Below are 21,535 nucleotides of genomic sequence, written 5' to 3'. Positions count from 1 at the left end.
AGGCAGTGAAACAAACAAAAAAAAAACCCCAAAAGTCTTCTGACTTAAAATAATCTAGTCAAGGGATTGAATTGGACCTGAATTAATGTGGTAGCTGTGTAAGTGGAGAAAAGGGGTTGGATGTGAGAGGTGTTGAGAAAGTATGAATAGCAAGATTTGGCACTTGATAGGATGTATAGGATGGGAGAAAGTGAGGAGTCCAGTTTTGGATAATGCCAAGATTGTGAATCTCAAGAACACCAGAAGGTTGGTAGTGTATTTGACAGAAATAGGTAAGTTTGGAAGAAGAGAGGATTTTGGGGGAAAGATTAATGAGTTAGGTTTTATATAAATTGAGTTTAAGATGTCTCTGGGACATCCAGTTTGAAATGTCCAGTGTGCAACTGGAATATTGTAATGGTCCAAGTGAAAGGTGATGAGGGCCTGAACTAGGATAGTGGCTGTTTGAGTGGAGAGAAGGGACAGATGGAAGAGATACTGAGATAAGAGAAGGGGAACTGAATGGATGTGAAAGATGTAAGTTGTGAATGATTCTAGGGCTATGAACCTATGTGACCAGAAGGATAAAGGTATCCTAAACAGAACAGAAAAATCTGGAGGAATGATGGGCTTAAAGGTTAAGATAATGCCATTGTCAAGTGAAGGTTTTAAAGGATAGAGATTTGGGCATGTTTATAGGTAGCAAGGTAGGAACCAGTGGACATTAAAAGACTGAAAATTAGAGAAAGGGACTAATTGAAGGGTTAAGCTTCAGAGACAGATTGCAGGAAATGGGATCAAAGACATATGTGGAGCCAGTGGTCTTGATACAGAAAATGGAGCAAAAAGGAAAAAATAATTTATATGTTATCTCAACTTATGTAACTGAATTTTGTTAAATGCATATTAAGTTGTTTGACTAGAATATCTTAAAGTTTAATGTAGAAACCATTTTTTCAAAAATATTTGAAAATTTTTTTAAATTTAAAGAACATTATGAACAAAACATTTTTAATATTGACTGATTTTTCTCACACTATGTATGTAAGCTTTTAAATTGCTAAAGACATGAGATGAAGTAGTTACCTATCATTAGTGCCACATAAAGTCAGACTTGTATCCTCGTGGAAGGTGTTTGCTTAAACACTAAAAAGAGTGAAGGGAAAGTCAAGTTAACTGGTAGATTTTTTTTAATGTTTTGAAGAGGCAAAAATGCTTATTATTAAAGCATAATGGTATTAAAGAATAATAGAAATTTAAAGCTGGGTAGGACCTTTAGTGATAGATCATTTAGCCTGTTTTTTCACTTTACAGATAAGCAAACTGAGGCACAGAGAGATAAAGAGGTGCCCATCTGTGCTGGAAAGAAAGTACTTGTGGATATAATGTCTGACATGTCAGATATTGAATGGGTCCCACAACTAGCATATGAAGCAGATTTGGAATAAGAGACTGTGTTTAAAAGAGAAATTTTGTGTGCATTTTCTAGTCTCATGCTTGCTGAGTGGCATTTGAAAATCTCTTTAATGGGAAAACAATTTACATTTTTAAAGTTGACAATATGTGATTTTGTGAATTTAGCAACTGACTGAGGGAAATTTTCCTTGAATTGTTATTACTGAGTTGGACTCTGCTGAAGTGACCATAGATTCTCTTAATTCTTAGGGGGCAGCTCTAGTGCAAGGTAGCCTTGTAGTAGGAACACTATGATTGCCCACTAAAAGGTGAAATTAGCCTGAGAAGTGGGAAAGAAAAGACTTTAGTTCAGTGTTTGGGATTTCTGTTTCTGATGTGCTGATAACAAGAGGAATACAGACCAACTTCTTTTTTTTGTCTGTTTGTTTTACACTTTTTTTTCTTTTTTGGGCTAGGCAGTGGGGTTAAGTGACTTGCCCAGGGTCACACAGCTAGTAAGTGTTATGTGTCTGAGGCCGGATTTGAATCCAGGCCTGTGCTCCATCCACTGTGCCACCTAGCTGCCCCTTAAGTGTGTGTATGTCTGTGTGTGTGTGTGTGTGTGTGTGTGAGAGAGAGAGAGAGAGAGACAGAGAGAGAGAGAGAGTGTGTGAGTGTGTGTGTGTGTGTGTGTGTGTGTGTGTGTGTGTTTCTATCTTTACTTTGGCTCTCAGATGAAGAGATATAGGTGGTTTTAATTTAGGATTTCTTGCAATATGGTGTCCAGGTTTTGTTGTTTTTTAATCACAGTTTTCAGGGACTCCATTAATTCTTTTTTTTTCTTTTTAGGCAATTGGGGTTAAGTGACTTACCCAGGGTCACACAGCTAGTGTCAGATGTTTGGTCTGAGGCCAGGTTTTAACTCAGGTCCTCCTGACTTCAGGGCTGGTGCTCTATCTACTGCACCACCTAGCTTCCCCCCAAATTTTATATAAACAATTTTATTACAGTGAAAACCTTGAAAGAATTCATTCATATTTAAGCATTTATCAAGCATCTAGTATGTCAAGTATTGTGTTAGGTGCCAGGGAATACAAATTATATTTTAGATACAAAGATAAGGAGCCTACATTCTGTTGAGTGACCTTGGGCAAGTCATTCCCTCTCTTTGGGCTTTATAAAATGAAGGAGCTCGACTAAACAATTTTAAAGCTCTTTTCCAGCTCATAATCTTGAAAAAATTTCAAACCAATTGATTACCATTTATTTTAAGCATATTATTGTAACCAAATAAACTCCAGGGGAATTTCATAATTTTTGTTAAAGATTTGACTTAGAATAACCCTGTCTTCTTTGTGTTAGAACAGAAGGCCCTTCTGGAAAAGAGGGCTAATGTTTTATTGACAAGCAGATTTATGATAATTCCTTTGGAAAACTTTGGTTTCAGAAAGGAAGAAGGAAAGTCCGAGAGCAGTACGAAAACGTCAGAAAGAAAAACATTTTAAGAAGGAAGAGGTCAAGTCAGCCAGAGAGCATTGAAGATGAAGTTGAAGAAATGGTGGAAGCAGTCACTCTCTTTGAGGTGGTCAGCTTGGGCAAGAGAGCTATGCAGGTACATCTCTGAGCTGAACTGCTGTTGCCTGAGTTTAGATTGATCATTTGGTAAGGTAGCACTGTTTGTTGATTTGTCCTTCAGCTCTGTGTACATGGGTTTGGTCATGCATCATATATCTGCTCCCTATACTTTTGCTTTTATACCTGAGCACGAACCAGTTCATGTATTCCCCATCCCTTTTTTCCTTCTTGTTTATTGGAAAATATGATATAGTACATAAACATATAATAATGTGTGTAGTCACTCACCAGCTAAATTTCAGAGCAACTTTGCAAATAAGAAATTGCCATATAACTCTTAACTGACCTTTTGGGCCAGGTTTCCACCCTGTTATCTTTGCTAGTTTGCAAAGTGTGTATTGAGAAAAGGAAATAGTTACAAATAGTACATTGTCCAATATCATGCTTGTATAGCTCTTGTATAAAGTTTTTTACAGTTGTTGTCATTATTAATGTTGATTTTTCTGATCTGGAGGAAATAACTTCAGAACTTGTTTATGATATGTCATACAAATCCATGTCCCATGAAAAGTAACTATACATAATAAAAGCTTGATTTGACATGGTCTCTAAGGTGATTGATCTTCTAATACTATTATTTTGGAGGGATTCAATTGTTTTCTGTTCTAAATGTTCATTGGGTGTTTGTTCCCTGTCAGTCAGTGGTAGATGACTGGATTGAAGCCTATAAAGAAGACAGAGATTTGGCACTTCTGGATCTCATCAATTTCTTTATTCAGTGTTCTGGCTGTCAAGGTAATTGTTTCCTTGCAGGCATTTGTGGGCTATACTTTCAGAATGTTTAGTTAGGTCTGAGCTGAGTCTTGCATTCCTTTCTGTTCCATAGTCATAATTCACGTTGGCCTTAGTCTTTAAGGAGTTGGGGCACATTAGGATTTTCCTGGATGGTTGGTTTAGATAGGAGACCTTTGGTTTTTGAATGGAAAATCCCTTATAGCCCAAGTCATCTCTGTTGGTGCACTTCTAAATTGGAGAAGTTATGGACTCGGTAGAAAGGGAAAGGAATGTGTATTTTATTTTAGAGGACACTTTGGAAATTGACAGTATGAATTTCCAGTATCCACAGTGGCTTAGTGAAATGCCTGGTTTCATGTCTGTTTTTTAGCCCTATCTGTCCTCAAGCCCAGGAGTATTTCTAACAAATACTTTATGTGATTTGTAATTAAAGATTCTTTTGGGCCATTTTGAAAGTTGTGTGAATATTCCCTTCAAAGATAGATAACTTTGAAAATAGCTCAAAATAAGCCCTAGGGATTTTAGGACCATGGATTTAACCTTAGAGGTAATTTACTTCAACCCTCTTGTTTTACACAGGAGGAAACTGAGGCCCATACAGGTTAAATGATTTCTCTGTGGTCACACTGGAATTAAATAGAGCTAGATTTTCAAACATAGGTACCCTTACCAAATCCAGTCTTTCCACTTTGTCATGCTGTCTCGATATATGTGTCTAATATTAGTCTATTTGTTTATATTTGACTCTCTCATTCTTAGACCTACTTTTCCATTCATTGTATCTAGGGATGGTGACTGCTGAGATGTACCAAAGTTTACATAGCTCTGACATTTTGAAAAAAATGATTGAGAAATTTGATGAGGTAAGATTCAATTCATGTGCTGAACTTGAAATAACTTAGAATTTCAACTGTGACTAGATTTCCCCTGTAGTCCCATGTATTTTGTTTTATATATATATAAACATTCTGAGAAGAGGTCCCTAGGCTTCACCAAACTGCCAAAGGGGGCCTATGACTCAGATGAGATTAAGAGCCCCTACATTAGGCCATGCTGCTTTAAAAAAAAAAGAAAGAAAGAAAGAAAGAAGAAAAGGATCATAGAAGATAGGGGAAGGATTTTCTCTCTGTGTCCCTTTGCACATTATAGACATAGCTATTCAGACTAAGCTAATCATGACTTTAAATGAGTGGGATTGAAATATAAAAGTGGTTTTATTTACAAACTTATAATCAAAGGCACCTGATTATATTCTTTCTCCATCTTATCTGAGACAATCCCATTAGATGTTTTTTGAATCAGTTATTTATTAATTTAATGATCTCATCCTGTGCTAGAGTCTATAGGGAGCATTTACATATAGCTATTTGTGGTCTTTGAGAACCATGCTGCATCAACATGTCCAAAAGATGTTTTGGTAATGACTGTTATTTCTTACTTGCAGAGAGTTTAGGGGTAAAATCTGTTTGAAGCAGATGTGTGGTCATTGGACTTGGTACCCTCATTAGGAGTTATAGTTTCTTAGGGGCTATGAGTATGCTTAGTATTTAATAATAGAAAAAAATCTCCCAGATCTAGAATGAATGGGGTCCTTGTCTTTGTTTAGGAGATTTCTTAAAATACTGAGTTGATTACAGCAAAATCACTTCAGTCACAGTTGGAGAAACATCTTGGTTATGCTTTTGTTTTGTATGTATATGATTGCATTTTTAGTGTAAATCTATATTTAAAATTCAGTTTGAAGGACTCAAATGAATCCTCCTAAAATGTAAATTAAAGTCTTTTTTGTATAATCACTTATAGGAAACAGGGTTGCAGTACAAGAGAATTATGGCTCGCCCGTGGATCTTAACAGTGACATGGCCAATGGAGTTGGTAAAACTTTTGCTTATTTTCCTTCTCTTCAGAGGTTGTGTATTTGTCAAGTTCTAGTTGTATTCATGAAATTAAGGAGATTGTCTTATCGTGCATTTGTGAATTGAATTAGTATTTTAGTTATACTATTTTCTGTGTGTGATTATAAATTGTAACATTCTAGATGTCATGAAGTGTTCTCTTTGTGTGGCAGCCCACCCAGTGCCATGCTTATTTTGATGCTTAAATATTTTTTGATAACTGATTATTAAGATTTTGAGGTATGTTTTTTGTGTTGCCTTCCTAATACTTTGCACAAACATTGCGATAGCTGTAGTAATGTTTTTATCATTCATAGTTTGATACTGTCCTAAACATATAGAAGAGAGACACACCTGTAACCATTAAAGTCCTTCTGAGGCTCAGGAGAAGGTCTTATTGTAACCTAATAACAGTAGTAATATTGATAACAGCTAGCATTTATATCTTTTTAATGTTTACAAAACATTTTACATAAGTCACCTCATTTGATCCTCCCAATAACTCTATGACCTGTAAGTTCTAATGACATTGTTATCCCCATTTTATGCATGAGATAACTGGAATTTAAGGTTACATAACTAGTAATTGTTGGAGGCAGGACTTGAACCCAATTATTTCTTGACTCCAAGTTTAACACTCTTTCCATTACACCATGTGGCCTCTTTTGTTATTCAGTCTAGTTAGGTAACATCATTTTAAAATGGGATGTCTTTTTAAAAAATTTTATTAATTTATTTTGATTTTCAGCAATCAGTTCCATATACTTTTGAGTTGAAAATTTTTCTCCCCCTTCCTCCCCCTCCCAAGACAGCACACAATCTTATATAGGCTTTACATTTACATTCCTATTAAACATATTTTCGCATTAGTGAAGTTGTAAGTAAAAATTAAAACCAATAGGAGGAACCATCAGAAAGATGAAACAAAACTCAACAGAAGGTAAAAATAAGTGAGAGCGATTCAACTTCCATAGTTCTTTCTTTGGATGTGGACAGCATTTTCCTTCCCAAGGCCTCTGGAGATGTTTTAGATCCTTGTAATGCTGAGAAAGGTTCAGTTTAAAAATATTAGTCATCGCATATCATAGCTGTTATCGTGTACAACGTCCTCTTGATTCTGCTCACTTCACTCAGCATCAGACCATAGAAGTCTTTCCAGGTTTTTCTGAAGTCAACCTGTTCATCATTTCTTATAGCGCAGTAGTATTCCATTACATTCATATACCACAACTTGCTCAGCCATTCCCCAGTTGATGGGCATTCTCTCAATTTCCAATTCTTTTCCACCACAAAAAGAGCTGCTATGAATATTTTTGTACATGTGGGTCCTTTTCCCATTTGTTTGATCTCTTTGGGATACAGCCCTAGAAATTGTTCTCCAAAATGGTTGGATCATTTCACAACTCCACCAACAATGTATTAGCCTTCCAATTATCCCACATCCTCTCCAACATTTATTATTTTCCTGTTTTGTCATGTTGGCCAATCTGATAGGTGTGATGTGGTACCTCAGAGTTGTTTTGATTTGCATTTCTCTAATCAATAACGATTTAGAGCATTTTTTCATATGATTAGATGGCTTCAATTTCTTCATCTGAGAACTGTCTGTTCATATCCTTTGACCATTTATCAATTGGGGACTGGCTTGTGTTCTTATAAATTTGTCTTAATTCTCTATATGTTTTAGAAATGAGTCCCTTATCAGAAAGACTGGTTGTAAAAATTCTTTCCCAATTTTCTACCTTCCTTCTAATCTTAGTTGCATTGGCTTTGTTTGTACAAAACCTTTTCAATTTAATGTAATCAAAATGATCCATTTTGCTTTTCATAATGTTCTCTATCTCCTGTTTGGTCATGAATTCTTCTGTTCTCCATAGATCTGATAGGTAAACTGTTCCTTGTTCTCCCAGTTTACTTATGGTATCAGCCTTTATATCTAAGTCCTGAACCCATTTTGACTTTATTTTGGTATATGGTGTGAGATTTGGGTCTATGCCTAGTTTCTGCCATACTCTTAAAATGGGATGCCTTTGCTGGGTTGTGCTATAGTAGCTGTTTCCAAACTGAATTGTATTTGACCTATTCCACTAAGTAAAATAGCAAATATAATAGGGTGGAATCCTGGCCCAAAAGGTCAGTTAAGAGTTTAATAAGTTCTTCTTCATACTTTAGAATCAAAAGTAATATAAAGTGGTAGAATTGGTTCTTGTGTTGACATTGGTGGGCACAGTTATATGGTAATTCCTTATTTGCTGTTGATTAGACACAACTAGACATTTTGGAATACCATTTAAGAAGAATTTCGTCTCCTCTTATGGGCAAATTGACCAGTTTAGGCCCCTTTCTTTGGGGGGAATTAGAGTCCCATGAGGGTTGACATTGACAGCAGGTTTACTGGGACCAGATGCATGATAGAATTTGTAGTGTACATACCTAGTTTATTGGGCTGTGTGTGATCACCAGCAGTCATATCCTCTAATAATCTTTCTCTAAGAATTACCTGATACTTGGACCACGGACAACCATTAGTTACTAGAGCCTTACTTAAAATTTGTTAGCTGTGTTGACATTGACTTTGAGAACTGAGTGGTCACCTCTTTATCAGAGTGAGGCAACTGTGTGGAACATTAGCAGGGAAATTAATTTAAATGTGGATAAATTCATGGTGAGTTAGAGGTTAAAGTCTTTACCTTGTGGTTAATTGGTTAGGCTTTCTTGTTCAGGAAAACAGTCTGTCTTCAGTCCTAGACTCTAGGAACTAAGTCATCTATTGTTTAAAAGTCTCTTCTTTTTTTTTTATTTGGCTTTTTGATAGGCAGTGGGGTTAAGTGACTTGCCCAGGGTCACACAGCCAGTAAATGCCAAGTGTCTGAGGTCGGATTTGAACTCAGGTCCTCCTGACTCCAGGGCTGGTGCTCTATCTGCTGCGCCACCCATTAGCCCCCTAAAAGCCATTCTTGTAAGGTTATGGTAAAACCATATTTCAGAATGGTGGAATGTATCATATTTTCTCATACTAAACTTGTACTTCTTCCATATCAGTATTTCTGGTTGCCTTACCTTGGAGATACAGGCAACCTTTTTATAATGGTTTAATAATTTATTTCGCTAAATGTAGCATTTTACAGTGGGGGGGGAAAGCAAACATAGAGCTATTGTTAATTTTTGAATGACTGTCATGAAAAGTGAGAGCTTACAGTCCTCCACATAATATTTTCCTATAGGACAAATGTATAAGCTTAAAAAATAACCTCTAAAAATGATTTCTGAGGACATAGAACTGGGAAGAAGCTTTGAGAAATTGACTGTGAGTGGCTTTATCATGTTGCAAAGGGTTTTTTGGGGGGAGTGGGGGATGGGCCTATAGTATATACATCTCAGAAGCTTTGGTTGATTTTGAAAAATCAGAAAAATGAATGTTGTACTATTTAATTGGTTGTCAGTATCTCGCATTGCTGTTAGTTACTTTAATTGTAATAGATTTTATTCAATCTCTGATGTGCTGCATCCTTTTCTGTGTGGTGTAGGGAAGAAGGATAGTGGCTTTAGTTATGACAAGACAGTGTAATTTAACTTTTTTTCTTTTCTGAATACAAAGTTTTTGTTCCATAATTAGATTAGGGCAACTTTTCTGATAGAAGCAAAACTAAAATGAATTGCTTTTAGCTTTATTCTTTTATGCCTTATTTTTTCATCTCAATTGAAATGCCTTATTTTGTCTGTCTGTCTGTCTGTCTCTTTTTCCAAACACAGGAAGATGAAGGTTACCCACTTGTTAAGCCTGGACCACACTGGAAAAAATTTAAGGCTAATTTCTGTGAATTTACAGCAGTGTTGATTCAACAGTGTCAGTACAGCATTCTCTACGATGGTTATCTGATGAACACAATCACTTCCCTTCTTTCAGGACTCACAGGCTCTGTAGTGAGAGCGTTCAGGCATACCAGTACATTTGCAGGTGAGTTCTTACCCATCTCTCCTTGTATTACATTTGTAATATTATGGTGGTTTTAGCTATGGAAGGAGGAATTTAAATGTGGTTTAGTACCAATATCTTTATGACCCATTGGGTCATGGATTTGGCTTTAAGGTGAATATGATACCTTTTGAAACCTTTTTTTTCTTTTAGTCAATTCATTTTTTTTTAAAAACATGGCCTGTTGTGTTTTTAAGCACTGTGGCAGAATTGTGGGAGATATAATGAGAAGTGATAAAATAAATAATACAGTGCTTGACTTCAAAAATTTTATGACATAGTTGGGGAGAGAAAACTAATGCCTGAAAACTTAACTAACACTATAATGTGCAGTTTATGATCAAATGCCAAAAGTAAAATTGATTTAGTGTTAAGATGACAGAGAGACTGTCATAGGTTGGGGTGGTGAGGCAAGGGGGAAGAGATGAGACTTGAGCTAAGTTGAAAGAGAATATTCTACACAGGAGGAATGGAGTGAGCAAAGGCATGCCTGTGGCAATTATTGCATGTTCAGAGGAGGTCCTTTGTACTTTTGTGTTGTTTTCTTACATGGATTTGCTTCTTTTCTGTGATGATGCAAACGTGTGTCAGTTGGTTCTGGGTATAAGCTGTGCTTCCCGTGGCCAAACTTGGGCAAAGGCAGCATTTGGATCCACTCTGCTGTTCCTTACCTCCAAAATTACTCCATAGCATGAACTCTGAAGTCAATATGTTTTGCTCATTTGTACCTGAATACATCTTTCTTGCCTCTGTGCCTTTGTTGATGCCATTTCCCCACTAGAATGCCTTCACCCCTTTTCTGTCTATCCTTAATCTATTCATTCTTCAAGTCTGACCTCCTCCATCAATAAGGCCTTCCTTCACCATCCTAGCCTATCATTGTACACTTCTCTGAATTATCGCCTTTATTGTCTGCATTTCTTACTTGGAACGCATCATATACTGTCTTATATTGTTATCTTTTTCATGTATATATATCTTGTCTCTCCAAATACCTTTTTAAGTTCCTTGAAATAAGGGATTTCCTTTAAAAATTGTATTGCTATTTTTTTTATTACTCACATTTACTGAGATATCCCTCCTCCCCGTCCCAGAGCGCCATCCACTATAGCAAAGAATAAGAAAGACAAAATAAACAAAAAACCCAGTTCAGCAAAACTAGTCAGCATGTTAACCAAGTCTGACATATGCAGGTTTTCACAATCAAAGTACCCCATCTTTGCAAGGATGAAAGGAAGGTATATATTTATTTCTCTTTTTTGTGGCCAAGTGGCAGGGGCTTTTTCTTATACTTCTTTTTATTCCCCTAGATATCTCGCCCAGTGCTACATAGAATTATTCAATAAGTGTTTATTTTTTATTTATTGGAAAGAATTTGAGGGAAGATTCTTTATTTAAAAAAAATACTAATTAAATACAAGTGGCTTTTGGGAGCCTAGAGCATGATCTCAGGTTGGAGCTATTTTTCTATGTATTCATTATCATAAATTGACAGCTCATTAATAAAAGGGGGAAAATGACAATTTCTATTATAATAGGACAAATTGGAAGAAAGTGCCTTACTATTTGATTATAGGCTAGATCTGTGGTTGCTAAAGGAAACAGATTTAAGAAGAAATGATGTTGTCATCTGACCCCCCCCAAAAGTTTTTTTTTCCAGCTAGTGAATTATGTTTCACTGCTCTATCTTGCCTTTCATCTCAGTCGTTATAGAGTTAATATTTATTCTTCCTTCCCTGTGATCATATGAATCTTATCGAAGACTGTTGGTGAGCTAAGGTGCTCCTGCATATGCTTTGTTGTGATAAAGTATTTATTGGTCTTTCTTAACAGTTAAATGATAAATCATTTTCTTTCACGGTACTGAGTATTTAATTTGTTTAAATAGTCTTATGGTTAAGTTGTTTATATTTTAATTATAACTGATCTTTCAATGACTGCTGTGATCAGCTCACTTACCTTTGCCATGTCTCTTCTGTTACCTTCTTTTCTGTTTTGTTTATTCTCTTTATAGGCTTTTGGTGCTTAGGAGATGAAGTTTTTATACTTAAAGCCGTTTAATTCAGTGACATTTATTTTTTTAAAAATCTCTTGCATTTCAGCAATGAAGTTGGTGACAGCACTTGTGAGTGTAATTCAGAATCTTGATGTCAGCATCCATGATGCTCAGCAGCTTTATGAAGTAGAGAAGAATAGGACTCCTGAGGGTGAAACTGGTCCTAGATTGGACGAGCTTGACAGGAAAAGGAAAGAGGTCTGATAGTTCTTACTGTGGGTTAAGTACTGATGATATATTTTGGGGTACACATTTACCTCCCCCCTCCCTTCCTTTCAGTGGTGGGCTTTTTTTTCACCTTTTTTTTTTCTTTTTTGCTTAGACCTTTGATTTCTTTGGTACAGGGAATTCACAATGAGGAAACTTTTTAACAACGTAGATGAACAGCTGTTCTGTAACTTTAGTCTTCCACAGTTGGCTGGGGCAGTGTGATGTTCAATGACTTGCTTACAGTTAGTTTGTCAGATGCAGGGCTTGGCCTCTGGTCTTCCTGATTCTGAAATTGGCTCTCTGTCCACTGAGCCACATTGCTTCTCTACAATGTAGATCTGAGATTTTGAAAATGAGAAATGGAAAATAAATAACCAGTCATTTTAGTTAACACACTGTTCACTTCATATCAGTTTTTAAGTTACCTAGGATTTTTTAAGTAGTGGTGATCACCTGACTGTAAAGGAATTTTATTTCATGGTACCCCAAATAATAAGGCTTATAGATCCAACCCTCTGATGCCTAAGTATTTCCAGCTCCTGATACCATTTTTATTTTACTCTGATCTAGAAGTATTGAACTCTGGTACTGACAGTCCTGCACTTGGGACTTTGGTTAAAATTCTGAGGGAAAATCCAAGTTGATCAGCTTATAGAAATGCTGATTAGTTACCGCATTATGTGTTCCATGAGAAAACCAGCATTTCTACCTTTTTCCTACCGTACCTTGGTTGTAAATAATAATAACTTACTTAATGGTTTAAGGTTTGTGAAGCACTTCATCTGTGTTAACTTTGCAATAACCATGATTATAAAGAGACAGAAATTTTGAGTAAGGCTACATAGCTAGTGGTATGCATCAGAAGCATAATTTGATCCCAAGTCTCTGTAGAGTCCAAGCCAGCACTTGTCCCACTATACCATGGTATCTCCTGGCATTTTACAAATATGCCCTAATGTCAAGCCAGTTGTCTTGGACCAAACAAAGGCATCTAAATCTTAGAGTTGGAAGAGACCTTAGTGGTCAAACTTGACTTCAGCATTCTGGAATCATAGAAAATCTGTAGCCTTTTGGGAGAAGGGAGTAGAGAGTACATGTGAAGGCAGCACCAAGGAGAATGGTAACAGATGGGAGAAGGGCAGAGTGGCAAGAGGGCTTTTGTGTACTTGGGAGCTAGAGAAGAAAAAATTATAAAACCTACAGCCTTAGGGCTTGGTGGCCAACTGAGAGAATAGGTACAAATACTCGTGCCCTGAAACAGCACCGCTGATTTCTCCAATTTGCTGCTATAAAATCTTCAGAATCTTGTGGTGGATTGTAGTTGCTACACTTTTTGTCTTTCAGTGTCAGCAAAAACCTGTGGAAATTGAAAATATGATGAATGCGCTTTTTAAAGGGACCTTTGTGCAGCGCTATCGGTAAGGATATTAGTTATTTTAAAAAAATTTTTTCAAGACAAACTCATGCACGGCATTTTTTCTGCCTTTCAGGACTTTCCATTTGGATGTATTGTTACTACTTTAAGCCGTAAAGGTGGATTCTCTCCATCCCTCATCTTCCATAGTTAAGCAGTTAAATCCTATCTTTTGTCATTTCCTTTCCACATCCACTTTTCTGTTCCCACTTTTCTTCTTATGAACATTCATTATCTCTTACCTAGTTGATTTCAAGAGTTATCTTAACCAGTCTTTTTCATCTCTAGTCTCTACTAGTCTCTTTCATGTCAGATAATCTTCCTAGTGAACTGCTTTGATCACACCAACTACCATACTCAAAAACCTTTAATAATTCTTTATTGTCTACTGTGGAAAGAAAACTGGCTCCAGGCAGAAAGACCTGTGTTCAGATACTGTTTCTGAAGCTTACTCTCCATGTGACCCTGGGCAAGTCATTTAACCTACCTAGGCCTCACTTTCCTCATCTATAAAATGAGGGGTGCAAGGTAGACTAGGTATTGCTAGGACTGGGACTAGAGACTAGCACTGTGACTACATGGTTGTAGGGAACTTCGTGAGGAAACTCTTTACTAATGAAGGTCAGCACTTTTTCTGCAACTAACAAGCTTAGAAAGCTGCCTCGAGCCCTGAGAGGTTAAGTCACTTGTCCAAGGCCACACAGCCAGGATGGGTCACAAATGAGACTTGAACCTGGTTCTTTCTGGCTTTGAGGCTGGCTCTCTGTCCACTATGCCATTCCACTTGTGGATGCTGTTGAATAAAGTCTAAACTCCTTAGTTTGTCATGTAAAGTTCTACACAATCTTATAGAAACTTCCTTTTCTTGATTTTTCTCATATGCCCTACAATTCAGGCAAAATGGATTACCTTTTTACTTAGCAGGAGCTGAGATTTTTCATCTTCTCTTTCTCTTGTTTCTGCCATTCTTTTTAGTTAGAATTCCACCCTTCCTCATACCCTAGCATCTCTGTGCTGTGTTTTTATATATTGCTACCTATATTAAAAGTCTCATCTCAAATACTAATTTTCCACAAGAAGCTTTCGTTTTATCTCCTTGTCCTTCTCTCTTAGCTGTAAGTGACTCTTCCCTTTTTGGAACTACCATAGTAATTTTCAGAGGGTTTTTTGGTACTTTCACTTCAACGTATCTTGACCATTTGGTTACTTTAAGTTTTTTATTTAGGCTGCTGGTTGACTGGACTGTTGGAGATTTTAGAGTAATCAGAGTTTGTTCTTTTATCCGTCCTTGGATTCTTGATTGAAAAGGATTATTGGTATTTAGAGTTTCTTTGACATGACTAACATATTTAAAGACTAGGTTAAGCATTAATAGTTATGTTCTTATGTTTGGATAAGTTTTCAGACTTAAGAACTCAGTTACATTGTTCCAGTTGTACTTAATACAAAATGATTTCTGTTTAGTTATTCTTAATGCATTTCTAACCTTGTTTTCATAGTGATATTATTCCTGAAATCAGAATTGTTTGCATTGAGGAGATGGGAAGTTGGCTGAAATTGTACCCAAATATGTTTTTAAATGATAGTTACCTAAAATATGTTGGTTGGATGTTATATGATAAGGTGAGTTTTCTTCTTTTTCTTTTCTTGAAAAAATAAAACAAATAGAAGTTATTCTAAAAACCTATTGTTACCTACCAGTTGCCGTTAGAGTTGTCATAGAATTTTAAAAAAAATTTAATTTAGCACTATGAAACAATCAAGTTTCTTTTACTCATAGATTGATTCAATTGAAGTCTTTTATATATCATATTAATTCCTGAATATGGCCACTCCCTTCCCGTACCTAGTGATATTTCTCTTATAACAATGGGTTAAACAAAAATTAGCAAAACTAACCCAATCATTGACTATGTTTGGCCATAGTATTCCACACCTATAATTCCCCACCTCTGAAATGAAGCAGAGGACTGCATTTTCTCATGTCTGCTCTGGTGCTAGGTTTGGTCATTGTAATTATAAAGTGTTCAGTTTCATTTTATTTTTCTTTCTGCTTACATTGTTGTAGTCTTAAAGAGGGAGTAAAGTTGACAAGATTTACATTTTTGAGATGAGTGGTGAATTCTAAATTAAATTAAAACCTGAAGCCTTATGTTACTCCCAGGCAGTTCAATTCTGGTTCTGCGATGGGTTATGGATAGGAGACTGACACCATAGAGTCAGAAGAACAAACTCAGTATTTTGTGATTAATAGCAGATGTATAGATCATTGTGTACTTTGCTTTTAAAGGAAACCAATGAACTAGAAAAAAACAATTGACTAATCACTTCAACTCCAAAGATTTCTTGTTTTGGAGAATCTAATAAAATTCTTAAATAACTCTGGCCTTTTGTTTTCTAGTGGGTTTTTTTTTCTTGGTTAATATCAGACTTGGTCTATTTCTTTGAAAAGGTAATTGTGCCTGATGAATGCTGTTATTTTAACTACCTGTGCATTGAATCAGAAAGCATTGCAGGGGCCTGCCCTGTAGGTTTTTTGCTTGTTGGTTTGCTTGTTGGTTTGTTTGTTTTTTTGGTGAGGCAGTTGGCGTTAAGTGACTTGCCCAGGGTCACACAGCTAATAAGTGTCAAGTGTCTGAGGCTGCATTTGAATTCAGGTCCTCCTGACACCAGGGCCGGTTCTCTATCCACTGCGCCACCTAGCTGCCCCGCTTGTTGGATTTTTATTAATCATTTTGTGCTGATGTAGTGGAATCTTGGCACAGGACATTGTAACCAACATAAATTGTGGGGAAAATCTTATTCATACATCCATTCTATTGAAGCAGTTCACTTGTTGCAGATAGAGCAGAGGGGTAAGGGAGGCAGAGAGGATGTAAAATAAAAATAGGAAAGGAAAATTAAGTTAAAAAAATTTTATGGTGTCTGCTTCTCTCTTTCCCCTCAGAAGCAAAAAAAAAAATACTAATAATGATTTCCCCTTCCTCACTTCCCAGACCAATTTTTGTCAATCACTTAAATGTTCAATGTTATTAAATAAGCCAAGCACAAATTCTGGTACATTATTTAAAAAGTTAATATTGAGAATATGTTTCTGAAGTAGAAATAAATGTTTTGGGTTGTAGAGATGGTACCAGTGACTAAACTCTAATGTTTCCCTATTACCTGTAGGATAAAAACTCCTCTACTTTTAAAGCATTTTACAACTTGGTCCCAAGCTCTCTTTCTTCTTCATTATACAATATTGTATAATGAAGCTCAGCCTGAATAGCCTTCTTTCTGTTCCTCACACATGGCTGTCCATCTCTCATGTCTAAGCCTTTGCTCTGGCCTTGGTTCATGCCAGGAGTGTGCTTCCTCCTCATCTTCACCTCATAGAATCCTGTACTTCTTTAAAGATTAAACTCAGTTTACCACTTACAGGCCAACTAGGCAGTGAAGTGGATAGAATGCTGGGTCTAAGGTCAGGAAGACTCATCTTGCTGAATTCAAATCCAGCCTCAGAGACTTACTCAGCTGTGTGACCCTGAGCAAGTCACTTAACCCTGTTTGCCTTAGTTTCTTCAGCTGTAAAATGAGCTGGAGAAGGAAATGGCAAGCCACTCTAGTATTTTTGCCAAAAAGACCCCAAATGGGGTCTCAAAGAGATGGACATTACTGAAAAATAACTAAACCACCAGCACCACCACATTCTACATGAAATTTTTCTCAATTCTCCCTCCCTTATATACTTAACACATGTATATGTCATCTTTCTTGATAAAAGTTAAGCTTCTTAATAGCAGTCTATTTCTTTTTGTCTTTGTGTCCCCAACACTTAGCCAGGTGCCTAGCATTTTTGGTTCATGTCAGACAATTTTTGAGGATTTGTTAAAGTGTCTATAAATATGAGAAGTTGTTTTTGTCCATGTTGATTGTGATTGGTAGTAGAGTCTTCTTGTTTTACAGCAGGCAGAGGTGCGGCTAAAGTGCCTTCAGGGACTTCGAGGACTTTATGAGCACAAAGAGCTTGTTTTTAAGATGGGCCTTTTTAATACTAGATTCAAGGTAAGCCATATTGCTTCTTTCCCTTTTCATCCTTTCCCTGTTTCTTGTCACTGAAAACAAGTTTAGCTATTCATCTTTTAGGAAATATGAATTTAGAACTCCTCCTGGCCCTCTCTGACTTTAGTGGAATTTTTGGAGCGGAATATTGTTTTTTCTCTTTTGGTTCCTTGATGGTTAAGTAGTAGGGCTAATTCCCAGTGTTTGGCATATAATAGGTATGTTTAATAGATGCTTGTTGATTGATTCTAGAGAAGCACTCATGGATAGAGTTATTTTTTTGTCTTGTATAGGAGCAGGCAAACTGGATAGAACAAACCAATCAGCATTTTAATTTTTGGTTTTTCTTTTTGTTTTCATATTCAATTGCAGCTGTTAGACCTCACCATCCAGATTGCTTTGTGATTATTTGGCAGTATAGTGGATAGAATGCTGTTTTTGGAATTAGGAAAACCCAAGTTCAAATCCTTTCTCAGACACTTATTTAATAGTTATGTCTCTTTGGCCAAGTCTCTTAACCACTCTTAGCCTCAGTTTCCTAAACTGCAAAGTGAAAGTTGGAGTTAATGGTCTCTAAGGTTCCTTCCAACTCCAGATACATGATCCTGTGATCTTAATCTTCATGTTAATTATTTCTTATATTGCACTAATATTCTATTATGTTCATCTGCCACAATTTATTTAACCATTCTTCAGTTGTTGGGTATCTGCTTTCGTTTTGGGGGGGAAAGAGGGAATTTATATGGTGTCTCCTAAGTGCCAGGCATTGTGCTAAGGGCTTTACAAATATTATCTTACCCATAAAATGGAAACAGATAGCAGAATGAATTAAAAATCAAAATCCAACAATATGTTGTTTACAAGAGACACATAAATGAAGGGTTGAAGTAGAATTTGTTGTACTTTAGCTGATGCAAAAAAGGCAGGAGTAGCAATTGTGATCCTGGACAAATAGATTTCATTAAAATAGATTTAATTAGATGAACCAAAGATGCTAAAGTAGATTTAATTAAAAATATAAATAGGGTAACTACATTTTGATAAAAGGTACCATAGACAATGAATCAATATCAGTAGTGAATCTACTGCACCAAATACTATGGCATCTAAATTTTAAAAAGATAAGTTAAATGAATTATAGATGGAGATAGATAGTAGTACTATAATAGTAAGGGACTTTAATCTTCCCTTCTCAGGACTAGATAAGTCTAACCAAAAAATTAATAAGAAACAAGTCAAAGAAGTGAGCTTGATGTGATAGATATCTGGAGAGAATTGAATGGAAATAAAAAGGAATACACCCTTTTCTTAGCTGTTCATGGTACCTTTACAAAGATTGACCTTATATTAGGATGTAACATTTTTATAGTTAAAGCAGAAATATTAAAAATATCCTTTTCAGATCACAATGCAATAAAATTATACTTAATAAGAGACCACAGAAACATAGATTAAAAATTAATTGGAGCATAAACAACCTTATCTTAAAGAATGAATGGGTTAACAAATCATAGTAACAATCAGTAGTTGCATTAAAGAGAATGACATTAATGAGACAACATATCAAAACTTATGGGATATAGCAAAAGCAGGGATAAGTGGAAAATTTATATCTCTAAATGCTTACATAAAATAGGAAAAAAACAGACCAATAAATTGGGTATGCGATTAAAAAAATTAGAAAAAGAACAAACTAAAAATCTGCAATTAAACACCAGATTGGAAATCCTAAAAATTAAAAATGAGATTAATAAAATTGAGTGTAAAGAAAACTGGCTAATTTGATTTAAAAAAGGGACAAAAACCAAATTACTAGTATTAGAAATGACGAGTGAATAAACCATCAACAAAGATGAAATTGAAGCAATTACTAGGAGTTATTTTGCCCAGATATATGCCAATTAATTTAACCATTTAAGTAAAATAGAAGAATATTTACAAAAATATAAATTTCCTGTATTAGCAGAAGATGAACTAGAATATCTAAATAGACCTATTTTAGAAAACTAAATTGAACAGGCTACAAATGAGCTTCCTAGGAGAAGAGCAGCAGGACCAAATGGGTTTACAAGTGAATTTCTATCAAACATTTAAAGATTAACTACTTCCAATATTAAATAAATTATTCAGAATGATAGGCAAAGAAGGGATCCTACCAAACTCCTTTTATGAAACAAATATGATACTGATACCTAATCAGAAAGAGTGAAAACAGAAAATTATAGACCAATTTCATTAATGAATATGGATGCAAAACTCCTAAATAAAATACTAGTTAAAGATTACAACAATATGTATTGCAAAGGTTATGCATTAGACCAAGTGGGATTTGTACCAGGAATGCAGGGATGGTGTAACATAAGGAAAACTATTAGCATAGTACTTTAAAAACTTATGATTGTATCAGTAGATCTAAAAAACCTTTTGATAAATTACAACACTCATTTGTATTAAAACATTTGAAAGTATAGGTATAAATAAATGGATTTTTCCTTAAATTGATAAAAAGCATTTGTCTAAAACCATCGGTAAGCATTACTCATAGTGGTGATAAGCTAGAAGCGTTTCCAGTAAGATCAGGTATGAAACAGGGATGCCCACCGTCAGTGGGCATTCAGTATTGTATTGGAAATCCTAGCAATAGAGAAGAAGAAATAGAAGTAAATCAGAATAGGGAATGAGGTAATAACCTCTTTTTGCAGATGACATGATAATATACTTGGAAAATCCCAAAGGTTCAACGAAAAAGTTAGTTGAAACGATAATTTTAGCAAAGTAGCATGATATAAAGTAAATCCACATAAATCATCAGCATTCTTAAATATCACAAACAAAACCCCGTAGGAAGAGATAGTAAGAGATACCCATTTAAAATAATTCTAGATAGTATAAAATACCTGGGAGTATACCTGCCAAAACAACCCACAGATTATATTAACAAAAGCTTGAAAAACTTTTTATACAAATAAAATAATATTTAAATAATTGAAGAGATATTAATTGTTCATAGGTGGGCAGGGCCAACGTAATAAAAATGAGAATTTTACCTAAACTAATTGATATATTCAATACCATTGGAATTAAATTACCGAAAACTTATTTTACTGAAATTAGAAAAAATAATAGCAAAGTTCATTTGGAACAACATAAAGTCAAGAATATTAAAGGAGCTAATAAAAAAAATGTAAAGGAAGGAAGTGTAGCAGTCCCAGATCTTAAACTATCTTATAAGACAATAATTATCAAAACTATCTGGTACTGGCCAAGAAATAGAAAGGTAGATCAGTGTAACAGAGTAGACATCCAATTTATAGCAGCAAACAAATCTAGTAACCTTGTATTTGACAAGTGTAAAGACTAAAGATTTTGGGATGAGAATTCATTATTTGGTAAAAATTGTTGGGAAAACTGGAAAGCAGGATGGCAGAAATTGGGCATAAACCAGTATCTTACACCGTTTGCCAAGATAAGGTCAAAATGGATACATGACCTAGATATAAATAGAGATATTACAAGAAAATTTGAAGAACATGGAACATATTACTTCTCAGGCTTATGGATAGGTGAACAATTTATGAATAAACAAGAGATAGAGAGCAGAGTGGGGTGTACAATGAATAATTTCAATTACATTAAATTAATAAGTTTTTGTACAAATAAAACAGATGTAGCCAAGATCAGAGGGAAATCAGGAAATTGGGAAAATTTATAGACAGTTTCTTAGATAAAAGTCTTATATCTCAAATACTTAAAAGAACTTTGTCAAATCTACAAGAATATAAGTCATTATTGATAAATGGTCAAAGGATATGAACAGGCAGTTTTCTGATGAAGAAATCAAAACAATTTATAGTCATAAGAAAAATGCTCTAAATTATTGATTAGAGGAATGCAAATTAAAACAACCTTGAGATATCTTTTTACACCTCCCAGATGGACTGAAATGTTTGAAGGGGAAAGAGACAAATTTTGGAGAGGAAGTGGAAAAATTGAGACACTAATTTATTGTTGATAGAATTGTGAACTGATCCAACTATTTTGGAGAGTAATCTGGATTTATGCCCAAAGGATTATTAAACTACCTATACCCTTTGACCCAGCAATACTGCTACTAGATCTGTTTCTAAAGATGATTAGGGAAAAAGAAAAAGTACCTACATGTTCTAAAGTGTTTATAGCAACTCTCTTTGGTGGCA

At 35.4% G+C, this 21,535-nt stretch overlaps 1 protein-coding gene across 1 annotated transcript in view; it reads left to right on the top strand.

Annotated features, from left to right (window-relative positions):
- Positions 1-21,535, top strand: part of LOC110212737 (cohesin subunit SA-2-like) — a 131,710-nt gene that overhangs the window by 11,286 nt on the left and 98,889 nt on the right. Inside the window, 9 exon segments of the mRNA XM_020992744.2 lie at positions 2,822-2,986; positions 3,648-3,744; positions 4,531-4,607; positions 5,548-5,619; positions 9,393-9,597; positions 11,718-11,869; positions 13,226-13,299; positions 14,795-14,918; positions 17,244-17,342. Of these exon segments, the coding sequence (XP_020848403.1) occupies positions 2,822-2,986; positions 3,648-3,744; positions 4,531-4,607; positions 5,548-5,619; positions 9,393-9,597; positions 11,718-11,869; positions 13,226-13,299; positions 14,795-14,918; positions 17,244-17,342 (1,065 nt within the window).

This window comes from Phascolarctos cinereus, unplaced genomic scaffold (assembly GCF_003287225.1).
Source record: "Phascolarctos cinereus isolate Bilbo 61053 unplaced genomic scaffold, phaCin_HiC Scaffold_726;HRSCAF=1367, whole genome shotgun sequence".
In the NCBI taxonomy this organism is placed as follows: domain Eukaryota; kingdom Metazoa; phylum Chordata; class Mammalia; order Diprotodontia; family Phascolarctidae; genus Phascolarctos; species Phascolarctos cinereus.
This window is presented reverse-complemented; position numbering and strand designations above follow the sequence as displayed.